Source organism: Natator depressus, chromosome 5, assembly GCF_965152275.1.
Source record: "Natator depressus isolate rNatDep1 chromosome 5, rNatDep2.hap1, whole genome shotgun sequence".
NCBI classification, from domain to species: domain Eukaryota; kingdom Metazoa; phylum Chordata; order Testudines; family Cheloniidae; genus Natator; species Natator depressus.
The window spans coordinates 119712308-119726945 of NC_134238.1; the positions used below are offsets into that span (position 1 = coordinate 119712308).

Consider the following 14638-nt stretch of genomic DNA (forward strand, 5'->3'; position numbering starts at 1 on the left):
TCCCGAGACATATTAAAGGGGCCTCATTTTCAGAAAGTGCTGTGCACTCACCCTCTCCAAATCAGGCCTCTTTAAGGCATCTCAGGTTGGACATCCACAATCACTAAATCATGTTTGGAAAAGCTTGGCCACGGTTCTGGCCCCTCAGAGTTTATATCCACTAGGGGGTAGGATGAGACCATCAATGTCATTTCCACTAGATGATCAGTTAAGGTGAACAATCTGGCAATGGCCAAGCGATATATTCAATGGCCATATCAGTATTTCCTTCCCATTTCTAAATTCTATTATTCTTATCACCAAAGTCAGGATTTGAACCCAGGTCTCCAGAGTATAAGATTAACACAGGCAGTCTTAAGATACAATTTTATCTGATGAAAATGGAGATCAGGGGCATCGAATAGATGCCAGCATGAAGCCATCCCGCAAAGGGCAAAAAAATAGCATTAAAAAAAAGAAGCTACTTTTGTGCTGTTCCTTAGTTCCTACTTAAGAACTGAAGTGTGCCACTAGACGCACACAGTTACAGTACCATACAGAGAAAAAAAGTGGACTAATGTGTTTTTTCAGAAAAAGCTTTAATTAAGACAATTTGAATAATATTGAATTATTTTGCTCTCAAGGAAGAAAATACTCAAGTGTTTTTCAAAATTTTTTTGGTCAGTTTAACTGCGATAGGCAAGAGACTCCAATGAAATGATCCTGTCAAGCCATTGCCGTATTTAGTTTTTCCTCTTGATAATCCTAAAAAGCAGCAGCAGTAGCCCAAGAAGCAGGAAAGTCTTATCGATCCTTAATTAAAAAGGAACAAATTCACTACTATTCTTTGAACATATTTATTAGGCCAGATCTTCATCTGACTTGGCATTACTTAATTGAAGTCAGTGAAGCTATGCCAATTTATCCGAGCTGAGGATATGGTCTGGTCTGTCTTGATCATGTGCTGCAAACAATTTAAACAACATTTTGAACCTTGAATGCATAAAGTTAAAATTTTGTTTGAAAAGTTGTTTTTCTCTCCTACATACATTTGATCTTTCTGCAACTGAGCCATGGTCTTTCTCAAGTTCTGACACATTCATGCCTTTTCCTCTCCAGATGAAAATAAGCTGTGCTATACAACGCACATTAAAAACATGAATTGGAACTGCATATCTGTGACACATCCCACTATTTCCTTGTCACTTTGCAAGCAACTAAGTGTTTTAAAATCAGGTCAAATTAAGTCTATGAAATCATTGATAGTAGTTTCCATAACAACATGGGAGTATTGCTCTCATGAGAATGTCGGCAGGAATCTTCTCTTCTGCTTACTTTCCGGGGGGCCTTTAAAAGTGGAAGAAAATGACCTATTTACAAGAAAACATAATAGAAGTATGCTTGAGATTTAAGACTCGCTTGACAGTTCAGGTTTCTTTACTGTTTTGGGAATACAGTTATATATTTCAACAGACTGAAATATGGTAAAAAATGGTGGCACAATAATGTTTAGTCAAATCACCCTTTTTCCTCAACAAAGAAATCTTTATTCACAGCAAAAAACTACATTAATGCATTAGCACTAATTATTGGCTTTTGATGCTAGGTCTTGCTGCCAGATGTTGGTTAGGCTCAGGCAGATCTATTCATGTCAGTTCCATGTGGTTCCTCACCCTAGTGTTTTTCCCCAGGTCTGCACTAAAAAAAGTTACAAGAATGGGGAAAATCTTGCAAGCCAGGCATTTCTCTGGTGGTGCTACATCTTGGCCAAATGAGCCTAAATTTGTATCACTAAACCTGCCCTGATGCAATGAGGCAAGGAACTTAAGACAATCGGAGTGTGCATGTACCAATTTAATTTTTTTTATTGCAATCATTAACACAGTACAACCTCTAATGTGAAGCCACTTACCCAGTATAAAGATACCCTATGGCTGGCTCACTATGACTGACCTTGGAGTACCCAGAAATAAGAGTCACCTTGTTCCACCCCCCCACTTCCAGTGAGAGGGACACTTGCTTGTGCTTAACTGCAGATCAGCTCCCTGACACCTCCAGCCTGTTAGCTACCCAGACAATCCCCTTCGGCCTATACCAGCCCTTACTTTGCCTTGCAGGTTAACGATAGGTGCACTCCTGCCCCTGAGCCCCTTTGAAGCGTTCACCTGTAACGTCCAGACCCTAATCCACTGAACACTCAAAGAAACAGGTTTGCTGTCCTAAGGGGGCAGTGTACACACCTGTTTGTGTGATTCAGCATATATATCTAAATGTTGTGATATTATGGTGAAAGCAAGGATAAATTTATTACTAAAGGTTCAAGATTCAAAAGATTGTGAATAAGGATAATGGGGGGAAAAAAGGGTTACATATAAAACAAAATCATAACACACTTTCTAGAGTCTAAACTTAATAGGCTAACCTTCTGTTTAAAGAAGTCTTATCTCAGCCAAGTCTTTTGCAACATCTCCAATCCAGGAAAGCGGAGAGCCCATTTTCATGAATATAAATGTGCCATCCATTTACTTCCTAGATGCAGCCTAAAGGGGCGTCTTTTTCTCTTCTACTTATATCCCCAAAGTTCATTGTTTTCACTCAGAGCCACGATAATGATAATCGTTTGCGGCTTATTTTCCTGTAGATTTCACATCTCCCTGTTGACTTTGCATGTAGATGTGCCGCCATTGTGTTGGCTTACAATGCTTAATTTACATGCAGAGAGACAGGGGAGCAAACATCTTTTCTCCGACAGAAAACCCTTTTGTTAACTCTGCCTTGATATAGACTTCAAAACACATTTTCAGCACACATACATAACTACTTCCATTGAACCGCTACATACATTTCATAATAATATTAAATGACCAGTGTGACCCTGGCTTTCATTTAAGACCTCAGATGACACTCTTTGGTGAACCAGAATGTACATCCCAGAATAAGGATATTCTTGTAATCCCCTTGCCAGATGGGATTGAGGGGTTTTTGGATTACTCTCGCTAGACACAAGTTTTATGTCTAACTATTCTGTCCTGTACTGATATAAGGCACCTTTATATTGGTATAACTGTGTCCACACTAGTGTACTATTTCATACAGAGATACAAGTAAAACCAGTACAGAAACTATTTGTAGTCGAGCCCTTAAGTCAAGCAAAGCACAGGGACATCCCCTTCTTTCCCATGCATATTTCACTGAAATGAATTTAATAATTTACCCTACCCTCCTCTCTTGCTCTTTAGCCCCCTCCTCTACTAGCTGTCACTAGGACGCTTTTATACAGCTGCATTTGCCGACCCTCCCACTCAAACAAGTCTAGGCTAAATCCTCAACGGTGCCAAGGGGCTTAGCTGAGGAAGTTCCTTCATTGACTTCCGTGGATGCTATGCAGCTAAAACCCTACTCAAAGCTCAGAAAAAAGTGTGTGTGTGAGAGAGAGAGAGATCATGTCTAATATTCCCACCTGCACCATGGAATGAGTTTGGATCCTGAAGACTGTCTTTATCAAAGCCATTCTGAGGAATGAAGATGGGTATGTATTTTTCCAAGAGAGATGTATTTGAAAATCATTTTACTCTGGCCCTTATCCTTGACTCTGTATGGCTGGGCTGAATGTCAGCCCTTCAATTGCTCTGTACTCAGTCTCACTTTTTATTGTATTTCTAAGTGTCTCTTATCACTCACCATGGCATCTCAGCCCTCTCTCCCTTGTTCAGTACAAAATATCAAGTTACTTCTCATCATAAAATCTCTTCGGGGTTCCCCCGCTCTTTAGCTCTGTAATGCATTTGGGGAGGATATATAAAACTTGCTTACTATATACGTCATCATATATCTTTAAGCAACGTGTTCTCTTTTGTTCTAGGCTCCCAATATGATACTTATCACTGAAAGGTTTGGGTGTCGGTTATGTTCTCCCCTAAATCCACATTGATGTGGATAGTAACTCCTTGTTTACAGTGAAACGACACTATGTCCTGTACCTAAATATGAAATACCTCGTGCTAGAGAGACTATGGCTATCCAGTAGTTTTGTAATGCTACAGCCCTGCACACAACAGAGTCCTGATGGACATCTAGGGGCAGCAGCCTGGTATTCATAATACCATCAACAGAACACCCAAACCAGATCCCAATTAAGTTAATAAGAAACTATCAAAAAAAGGTATTAGCTGCAGGCAGGTTATTGGATTTTTCTACAGACAACATTGCACCACAGAACACAAAAAGAAAAGGAGGACTTGTGGCACCTTAGAGACTAACCAATTTATTTGAGCATAAGCTTTCGTGAGCTACAGCTCACTTCATCGAAAGCTTATGCTCAAATAAATTGGTTAGTCTCTAAGGTGCCACAAGTACTCCTTTTCTTTTTGCGAATACAGACTAACACGGCTGTTACTCTGAAACCACAGAACGCAGATCTAACTAGCATTTTTGTACTTCTGTATTTTAATATTCATTGGCCTTACCCATTACACAGCTAATCCTGTAAATGTGGTTATGACCATAAATTTAATTAAAAGTTAGCAGAGCATGGTATTAAGTCCTGCACAGAAATGTAACAAGCATATCAAGAAGATTTCTGTGCTGGTACAATACTTGAGTAGGGCGGAGCCTAAAGCAAAGAGCAACGTATTATGTTTTACCTAAATTATTGGTGATACTTTCGCTTTTGTTGAAAATATTTGTGTTTAGATAAAATCTTGCCTTCTCAAAGCCTAGATTTCCTTCTGGTTGACCCCCATAATGGAATCCTAATGTTTATGACATCACATAGTATGATGCCACAGAAATAACTGATGTCACGAGTATTACATGACTTCACTGGGAGAATCAGTATTAAAAAAAACTTTAAAGTGAGAGCCCTTGGTTTATAAAGAAATGCCTTTCTGATTATTCCAGCAGCTCCAGGAGACTCCATCTGAAACTTATGCTAGCTACGGTACATATAGTTCCTGCCCCCAAGAGTTTACAATATAAGTAGACGTGACAAAGGCAATATTAACGTCCCCATTGGTACAACTGAAGCAGAGAGATTAAGTGACTTATCCAAGTCACAAAGGAAAGCTGTGGCAGAGCCAGGGATTGAACTCAAATCTCAAGTCCCAGTGCAGGTCATTAACAACGACATCATTCCTCCTAAGACCACAATTCCTCTCTTTAATCAATGAGCCAAAGCTACAAAGGAGAGTCTAACACAACTGTGAACAGAAACCAGATTTAGGTTTTAATGGAATATTTTTAAAGTTTTCCCAAGTGATAATGTCTATCTTTAACATAACACTACTGACACTTCTCAAGATTCAGTTAATGTTCTTTTAGGGAATCTGCCCTACTTAAAATGCATTATTGGTTTTCCTTGTTATTAGTGAGAGACCAAAGAAATCATTTTTCCTACTCAACAGAACTGTAGGGGACTGCTCACTTTTGGCATCATGTCACATAAAGATGTAGTACAGAGCAACACGTTTAAAACAGCAGCATTAGTCTTTCAGATTTAATTGTTTTCTACCACTTCTCTGAAGTTATCCTTAACGCTGCTTTTTCCTCTCAGTCACAGTATTGTTTCCACTGTTTAAACAGACAAAGAGGAGAATCCTGAAGCCCTTAGTCAGCCAGAACTCCCATTGAAGTCAATGGGATTGTTATTGGGTGAAGACTGCAGAATATGGCCCACACTGAACCCTGCAACCATAACTGAATGTCAAGGTTTGTTCAAATGATGTAATTGCCAGATGTGAGCCTAATTTTGAGGGGGCTTATCTGGAGTTACACTAACAAAGTGAAGCAAAAGAGAGGATACATTTTGCACAGTATCGCAAACTTCTCATTTAAAACACTGTTTTTTAAAAAACAAAAACAAAACCCTGCAGACTGTTATGCCATCATTTTGGACCCAAATAGCAGTACGATCTTTTCATTAGGATTACTGTCTTCAAGCATCAAATGAAATTGGAGCCCCTTTGTACTTGAAGCTGTGCAAACACAATATACAGTCCTGCCCTGAAGAGCTTGCAATCTAAATAGAGAAGTCAGAAAAGCCATTATCTCCATTTTACAGATGTCCTGAGGCACAGAAAGATTTAAGGCCCCTAATTCAGGAAGGTACTCAACCCCATGCAGTCCCACTGAAGTAGGACAGACTACACGTATGATTGAAATTATGTATATGGTTAAGTACTTTGTTGAATTGGGGTCTAAGGATGGGGTTTTCAGATGCACTCAGGACTGATTTAACACTTCTCCCCTGAAGTTCATGGGAGTTTTGTGATTGGGTTCAGAGGAAGCAGACCGAGGCCCCTGCTGAGCCCTTATGAAAATTCCACCCTAAGAATTTGCCCAAGGCTACACTTAAAGTCTGTGACCTTGGGAAATTGAATCTGAACCGCAGCCCAATAATGCCTTAACCAGATCACCCTTCTATCTCCAACCTCCTAACAGATTTGAATGATCTGAACTTTCCATGCCAGCAAAAGAATCCAAGGACAGGAGAGCAGATTTTCTATAGCTGTGATATATTTTCTTAATACAGTTCGCTTATGATTTAGATCAATGTGAACTTGGCTAATCTGCATTTGTCTTGCTACAAAATTAATTAATGACTTATCCTTTGGAAGGATGGAGTGGACTGATGTAGAAAGCCGGAAATCATGTGAAAAGTATACAACCCTTAATTTAAAAATATTTTTAGGAGAGCGCTCTTAAAATTCTTGAGCTATTGAAAACAAGTATCGACCATTTTGGCACACTGATAGATAGGAATTATACCAACTGAAGACTACTGCATTTGTCAGCATATAGTCTGTACTGCTGCTACAGCTCATAATGAGATTTCATTTTACAGAGCCCTGCTTTAGTGGCCTAGGCCAGTAACCAATTAAAACACAAGTCTCGGTAGGCCAAATTCTGTCCTCAGATAAGAATACACAGGTCCCACTGAAGTCAGTAATGCTATGTCTATTGTGCTACTATGCAATGTTTACAGATGCAGCTGCACCGCTGTAAGATCTCCCGTGTAGCCACTCTAAGCTGACAGGAGAGAGCTCTCCCGTTGACATAATTAAACCACACCCAAGAAGTGTCCGCACCGGCACTTCTGGCGGTGTAACTTATGTTGGCCAAGGGTGTGTGTTTTCATACCCCTGAGCGACATAAGTTTTACAGAGAAGTGTAGACATAGCCAAAGTCCGTTCTTCACTCGCACAGTTTTTAATCAAAGGATTAACTGCACCAACTTCAGTGGATTTACTCCTGCTCTACACTAGTGTGGGAAGCAATCAGGGCCCAGTGAATCCAGAGGACAGAATTTGGCTATATACATGTTGAAATTTAAAACACTATTAAAGAGATCAACTGCAAATGATTTAAGAAAACAATGTAAGTCAGCATAAAGACTGCCACTTCATTCATAACTTATATCCTGTTGTGCCTACACGCTGATCTCAGAACAGCGGGAACATTCCATTAGTAAGAAACAAATCAATAGCCAAACTGCCTCAGACATCCCTTGACCAGGTAACAGATGACCTTTTCCCTAGGAATTTCAATGTATGTCCAAAGGGGCTGACAGCTGCAGAAGAATTCAACAGGATGCTGGACTAGATCGACCACTTGTCTGATCTGGTGTGACAATTCCCGTCTTCCATGTTTAGGCACCTAAATATGCAACATAAGAACTTAAGTTTGGGCACCCATTTTTTAATGCGCCAGGACACCTATAGTAAGACTTGAATATTTTTATTTAGGACTTTGAAACTCAAGAGGACAGTTGGTGTCAGTCTTTGGGAAGTGTTATTACAATGAGCCTGGGAGCTTAAATTCATAACTTTGCAAAACACTTAAAATCATGGTCTCAATAAAGATACTGGATTTACGGTTTATTACATCAATCTGTGGCCCACTAATCCCCCTGTTTTGTTCTATGATTGCAGAGATGTTAACAGGCCACTTAACATGTATTCGCAAAAAGAAAAGGAGTACTTGTGGCACCTTAGAGACTAACCAATTTATTTGAGCATAAGCTTCCGTGAGCTACAGCTCACTTCATCGGACCTGAAGACCACCTCCATGTTGAAAGTTTGTCTCTCACCAGCAGAAGTTGGTCCAATTAAAGATATTCCCTCACCCACCTTGTCTCCAACATCCTGGGACCAATACAGCTACACAATACCTACAACTACTTATAACCTGGCCGGTGGCATAGCTGAGAACAAGCAGACAATCCTATATATTCATCTGGCAAAGGGAGCAGGATATTCTCAATGCAGCGTTCTTGACTCTGGAACTTATTCCCCCATTGTTCTGATAGCCCAACTTTGTTGACCTTCAAGGCCAGCTGCAAGGTCTGTTTATCCAGCCTTTCTGCGAGGTGTTGGGGTGAGTTGGTTAAGTGTGAAGGATTTAGTTCTTTTTGGGCTGAGGAGGAGTATTTTACTGATGGCAATGGGTAAAACTAAATGAAGATGCGTGTGTATTTTAAAAAAAAAAATTGTCCATTCATCTAGATTTTCAAGACAAATCTATTCTACGGTTATTTCATTGCGTACAATAAATTCCTCTCATAAACCTCCAGTCATTTAATAGTCTCACATGTTGTACTGCACCATGAAAATTAAGAAACATTCCAACAGTACAGACTGCTAGAAGAGACAGCCAACGTACCAAGAAAATTAATTAATTAAAGAATCTTGGCAGCTTGAACTCAAGTACGGCAAATGTGCTAATTGCTGGTCAGCTGAAGTCAGAGCAGCCTACCTGCAAATGAATAGGTCAGCATGTTGAAATGTCAAAAATCACAGTGAGAATGGTAATAGTAGGGATAACAGTGGATATTGCAAAAAGAAAAGGAGTAATTGTGGCACCTTAGAGACTAACCAATTTATTTGAGCATAAGCTTTCGTGAGCTACAGATCACTTCATCAGATGCATCATGGATATTGCATTATGCATGTTACAAAGGCATTTCATTTCCTGGAGAAGCTTGCCACAAATACAGTATCGGTATAGCTTACTGATTCAGAGCTGTGTTCCTAACTGCAGGACTGGCTTTCTAACACTGAAGCAAGTCAGACAAAAACTGGCATGAATTAATCCACCCCACTCTCAAAATATACATCAGTTTCTCAAGATTCTAAAGCAAGGTCTTCTGGGTACTTCGGTTCCTAAGGGCATTTTTTTAACCCCTTAAGGGGCCTGGTCTTATATTTCTTGCACATGGAATTTGAGTGTACAGAGAAAGCAGAATCAGACTCAAAATGTACACATACAGCTCTTATTAGTACTGAAGTTGCACATACATTAAGAGAAAACCCATCAGTTTATACAGAAACCTCTATGAACTACTGCTACTTATCTGTGCTATTAAAAGACACCTACATGGTTTAATTTACTTAAGAGCTCACATGGGTCATCATGTAAAACAATCTTTGAGCAGGTGTTTTAAACCAGGAAAAAACAATTTGCTGTTTATCTCAAAATTATATCTGCATTAAAAATTTCCAATTAGTACAGAAATAAAATCTGATAGGGGCTATCAAAGTCAAAAATACAGGCGGACACAGAGCTGTGCAATGAAATTAAACAAAAAAAACCTCACCCATGCACTGACTTTTCAAGAATGTGCACAATGAATGTTAAACAAATATCTTAAGTGTCCCAGCGCTTCATACTCAGCTGTGTGTAGTGACTTAAAACATTGTGAGCTAGTAACATATGAATCAACTCACACTCATTAAAACAAGGTAAGCAGCCTTGTAGCGCTCCCAAGGCAGTTGAGTCAATACAATATAATTGTGGAAATGAAACAAATCCCTATCAGCTATGCAAAACCCTTGCAAAGCACTCACCAGACATGAATGTCAATTGACATACCTGAGCTATGAGATAATGCTAGAATCCAGCATTTCATCACAATGCTGAAATGTTAATCACATCTCAAAATAAAAACACTTTCATTTCACTATTAAAATCAGAATCGGGGAATTCATTCAAACAAGTTACTGCCTTAACATACATTTTCTGCAGCTGATAAGTGATTATGGCTGAACACCAAGGCTTAATACTGCTAGTGCTCATTCTGACCAATGATTAATCCCATTAAGTAACTCAAGTGGTTGCTCATACACAGTGGCTCTTAACCCTCCTACACAGACATCTGAATAACCTTCAAAAATGACACCAAAAATGGGGTATGAAGTAGTGGGGGAAGTCTATATTATAGTGGTTTTAAATTAAACCCTCAACATTTAAAATCTGCAACAAGTGTGCTTTGTTACTTCACAGTGATCCAGAGGTGCCATCATTTGCCAAGCAGAGAAAGGTAATTTTAAATAAAAACTATCCCTGAAAAATCTGTAACACTTGAGAGAAATAACCTCATTCGAAAAGCTCCCAAATTATCATGGGTGCTACTGAGATTTCCCAGCTGACAATTAACTCATTGCCTCCCAGTCACCTTTGTACCTACAGTTGCAAATATTATTCAAATGTTACCTGGTATTCCGTAGAGGATGAGTACTAAGAATTCCCACCTAATCTACATTTAAGACTTTTCTGAAGTTCAAATGAACCTGGAGCACAGAGAAAAGACTGAAGTGGTCTTGCCAGCTCAGCGCTTAAAAAGGGAGGCGAATTAAGTTAGGATTTGCAGCTTCCCAAAGAACAGTGTGGGATCCTTCCGTAATAACCAGGCAGAGGATGTGAGGAGACTTGAAAGGAACTGCTGGGGACCCCCAGTGGGAAGGCGCTGTGCGGGGGCTGTATGAGTGAACTCCACAGGATCCTTGCTGCATGGATTTCATTAGCTAGCCTCCCCCCCCGGCTACTCCCTCCAACCCTGTAAAACGCTAACAGAAGTAGCTGGCTGGCGAGGGCCCGCAGCAGCAGGGGAGCACGCTGGTGCGGATTAAATCGCAGGGAGTGTTTGACATTCCGCACACATGGAGGGTTCAGTCACTGGCGGCTCCCCTCTCCCTCGGCGTCACTGCATCAAGCCATGCCCCTGCCAAGGGCAGCCGCTGCTCTCTCCGGGCTCTGTTCCCCCGCTTAGCCCCTCTCTCATCTGGGCCCCCCACCGCTGTGTATCCCCGGCCCTCCATCGCCCTCCTGTGGCCGAGCCAATCACACAAAAAAGGACCCTGCCCCAAAACAGAATCCCCCCCCTCGCCCCCCAGCACAAACCGAACCAGCTGCACAGAAACACAGCCCCGCAGGGCCGCCTGCCTGCCTGCCTCCAGCCCAGCCCCGCTCCCTCCAGAGCTGCGGACCCCACTTGCAAACCGCCCCCCGCCCTTTCCCCTTCCAAGCAGGGCTGGAGGTCACAGCTAAATGCAGCCCGCGGAACTTCCTCCCGCTTAAACCACGCAATATCTGCACCCCAACGCCCGGTGCTGTTTATTGCCCCCGACGCGACGGACCCTGCGCTGTTCATGAAGCCCTTACAGCCCCCCCCCCGAACACACACCCCCCGCAATATCCAGACCGCGCCCCCTCTCCGAAACAAATCACCCCAACACCCCGCCACTGACTGCTCCCAATGCCCAGCCCCCGACAACTCCGGCCGCAAGCCCTGCCTTACCCCCCGGCGCACACACAGCCGCCCGCCCTGCGGCATGGAGTCCCGTGGCCCGCAAGCCCGCCCCGGCCGCGTGGGGCTGCAGCAGCCACCCGGGGCCAAGCCCCCCCACACCCGGGGCATCCCGCTCCCGCCCTCTGCGGGGGCCGCTTTTGCCCTCCCCGCGCACCCAGCGGGGGCAACTTACCCGGGCTGCAGCCACGTCCCCGTCCCCGCGGCGAGGGTACAGCGCCAGAGGTGCCCCCGGAGGCTCCGGCTCCGGCAAGCCCGTCAGCCAACTGCGGCAGCCCCCTGCGCGCCTGGAGGGGGGCGGGTGAGCGCCCCTCCCCGCGCGGCGTGCCCCGGAGGCCGCTAGCCCGCTGCCGCCTCCCCGCGGTCCCTCCTCCGCGGCTGCCCAGCCAGCAGCCTCGCTGCGCCGGCCGAGGGGCGGGCTGGGGCTGCTGCCCGTGCACGCCGCAGCCGGGCTAAGGCGCCGCCGCCGCGAGCCGCCCGCTCAGGCTCCCCCCAGGCTCGGTCCCGGCGAAGGAAAATCCATGTCCACGTACGTACCTGGGGAGCCTCAGGCCAGGGCCACTGCAGGGTGGAAGAAAGTACAGGGAGCTGTTAGGTGTGTTTTAAAGCTAAAGCCTACCCTAGAGCCGGGATGACACGGGCTCTTTGCCGCAGGGAACTGTGTTCCCCCATCTGTCTGCATCCAGCTGGTGTCCCTTGTTTTATAATTAGGATATGGCTAGGGTGTTACCCCCCCCCCTCTCAGGTCTAGTCCACACTACTGCAACTTCCCTGCTCCCTGTCCCAACCGAACTAGAGCTAGCTGGGTGTCAAGCTGCCATCACACACTGTCCCCAAGAGCACCCGAATCGCACCCTATGCTTGCAGCATAGACAGAGCCTTAGTTTTCTTTGGGAGAGGGACCAGTTTTTTGTTCTGTGTTTTTACAGTGCCTAGCACCCAGGGGTGCCGCTCTAGGGCTGGGTCTCTCAGGTACTCATACATACTAAACTAAATTGCAGCCTAAGAATACATTGGGGGCAAGATTGAGCCTTTAGGCCCAGCCCTGAGGAAGGGGTAGTTGAACTGCAACACCCCTAAAGGCACCTTGACTCATACACCCCTCAAAGTAGAGGTTTGGCTCCTGCTTTCTTCGGGGCAGGGAGAGGGAAGTTGTAATTTACTGCTAGTATGGGTCATTCACATCTCTCCCCTCCCACCCCCCTACACACATGCTGGCTCACATGTACTGTCAGTAAATTGAACAGGTAGAACCAGTGCTGTACCCCTCTCTGTCCACCTGATTGTGGTAGGGAGTAGGTGGGCACACAGTCCCTGCCTTCTCCTTTCTGCCTGGATCAAAGGTCTGGATAGCTCACACAGGTTTATAAGGGGAGGTCTTACTCCCCTGTGTAACTGCAGGCCAAGTTACGACATGTGTGTAAACAGGGGAATAGTCCCGCTCTTGTGGGGAACTTTCCTGGCTTCTGCACTACCCCCGTGAAGTGGGCTAGCGAAAGGATCTGAGTCCTCGCTCCCACTTCTTTTACGCAGTGGCCTCCCTGCCCTTGAGGACTCCCCTTCCACTCTCCTGTCTGGCAGAGTCCTCGTAACCCCAACAAGGCTAGGCCCAGCATTCCTGGGGGGCTCGACCTCCAACCTTGCTGTGGTCACCTAGGACAGGGGCTAGGGTGTCCCCACTCCGGGGTACTCTCTCTGCACTGGGCACTTCTCTGACCCACTGACCATTACATACAAGTTAAAGCAAATGCAAGTTATTTAATCAACAATTAATTTTAAAAAGAATAAGGAAAAATGGGAAAGGTTAAAGGAAACACATCAACCCGCTCTGCGGCAGGGAACATCACAAACAGCATCTCTGGAATGTCCAGGCAGTTCACAGTCTGTTCCTTGTAAGTCCCAGGCCTTCTTCTCAGGCCCTGGCTGTGCTGCAGGGATGCTGCGGGTTGGACACTTGCTCTGGTGGTGGCCACACGCTCTCAGGCTCTAAGTGGCAGGACCCTTCTTCCCAGTGTCACCCCCGCCCTGTCAGGGTTATGATCCAAGCTTGACCTGCAGAGCCCCTTGGCTGAGGCGTCTCCCTGTGCTGGGCCTGCTGCCCAGGGTCCCCCTCGCTCTCCTCAGCTGCTCACCGCATCCAGCTCCAGACTGCTCCAGCCCCAGCTCCACCACTCGGTCTCTGCACGGCTGCTGCTCTGCCTCCAGCTCTCTGGGCTGCTTCTTTGGCCCCTCTGGCTCTGGTCGCTCCAGCTCTGCTCCCAGGACAGGTCTGCTCTGCAGCCTGCTTCTGTGACTCTGCTCCCAGCACTGACCTGCTTCCTGGGCTGCTTTTCTGGCCCCTCTGGCTCTGGCTGCTGCAGCTCTGCTCCCAGGCAAGTCTGCTCTCTCTGGGCTGTGCCTCTGGCTTTGGGGCTGCAGCTCTGCTCCCAGCACAGGGTCTGCTCTCTCTGGGCTGCTTTTCTGGTCCCTCTGGATCTGGCACAGCACTGCTCCCCAGCTTAGCTTGGGTCCCTGCTTTCTCCTTAGCTCAGCCCCACTTTGTCTGACCCTGGCAATTCCAGCTCACACAGAGGATGGGACCTCCCTGGCCTCCTGACTCCCTGATTAGCCTGCCTGCCCCGTCATTCAGACTGACCTGGAGCATTGGCCTCTCCCCATTGTTCCTGGGGGCTGTCAGTCTCAAGGTCCTGATTCCCCATCAACCCTTCCCCCTTTTTAGTACTGGGAGCTAGCCAACCAAAACACCCCCACTGAATGTTAGTAAGGGGCAACAGTCCCCTTACATGTGCATAGGTACATGAGGATCACAAACAAAGATGCTGTTGGGGGAAGATGTTGCCAACTGTCGTGACTATATTACAAATCTTGCAAGATTTGGTGTTTTTCTTAACGCTGCAGCTGCTGGGATCATAGAATCTCAGTTTTCATTAAAAAAAAAAACAAACCCCAAGTAAAGTAGTAAGTTTCTAGCCCTTGCAATTGGAGAGAAAAGCTTGACAACATGATACAAGTGTGCCCTAAAGGCTTAGAAAGCAGAAAGTGAATAAAAAGAACTCAAAAGAAAATGGTGACCTTTAT

At 44.8% G+C, this 14638-nt stretch overlaps 1 protein-coding gene across 6 annotated transcripts in view; it reads right to left on the minus strand.

Moving 5' to 3' along the window:
• Positions 1–14638, minus strand: part of PALM2AKAP2 (PALM2 and AKAP2 fusion) — a 388863-nt gene that overhangs the window by 140350 nt on the left and 233875 nt on the right. For 2 of the 6 annotated variants that reach the window (XM_074953529.1, XM_074953531.1), the window contains one exon: positions 7483–7632. The exons of 2 other annotated variants lie outside the window; for them this stretch is intronic. In XM_074953529.1, the coding sequence (XP_074809630.1) occupies positions 7483–7632 (150 nt within the window). Of the gene's footprint in view, positions 1–7482; positions 7633–10467; positions 10484–11735; positions 11890–14638 lie in introns of those variants that run through there. 2 more of the 6 variants (XM_074953533.1, XM_074953535.1) reach the window with 2 other exon arrangements.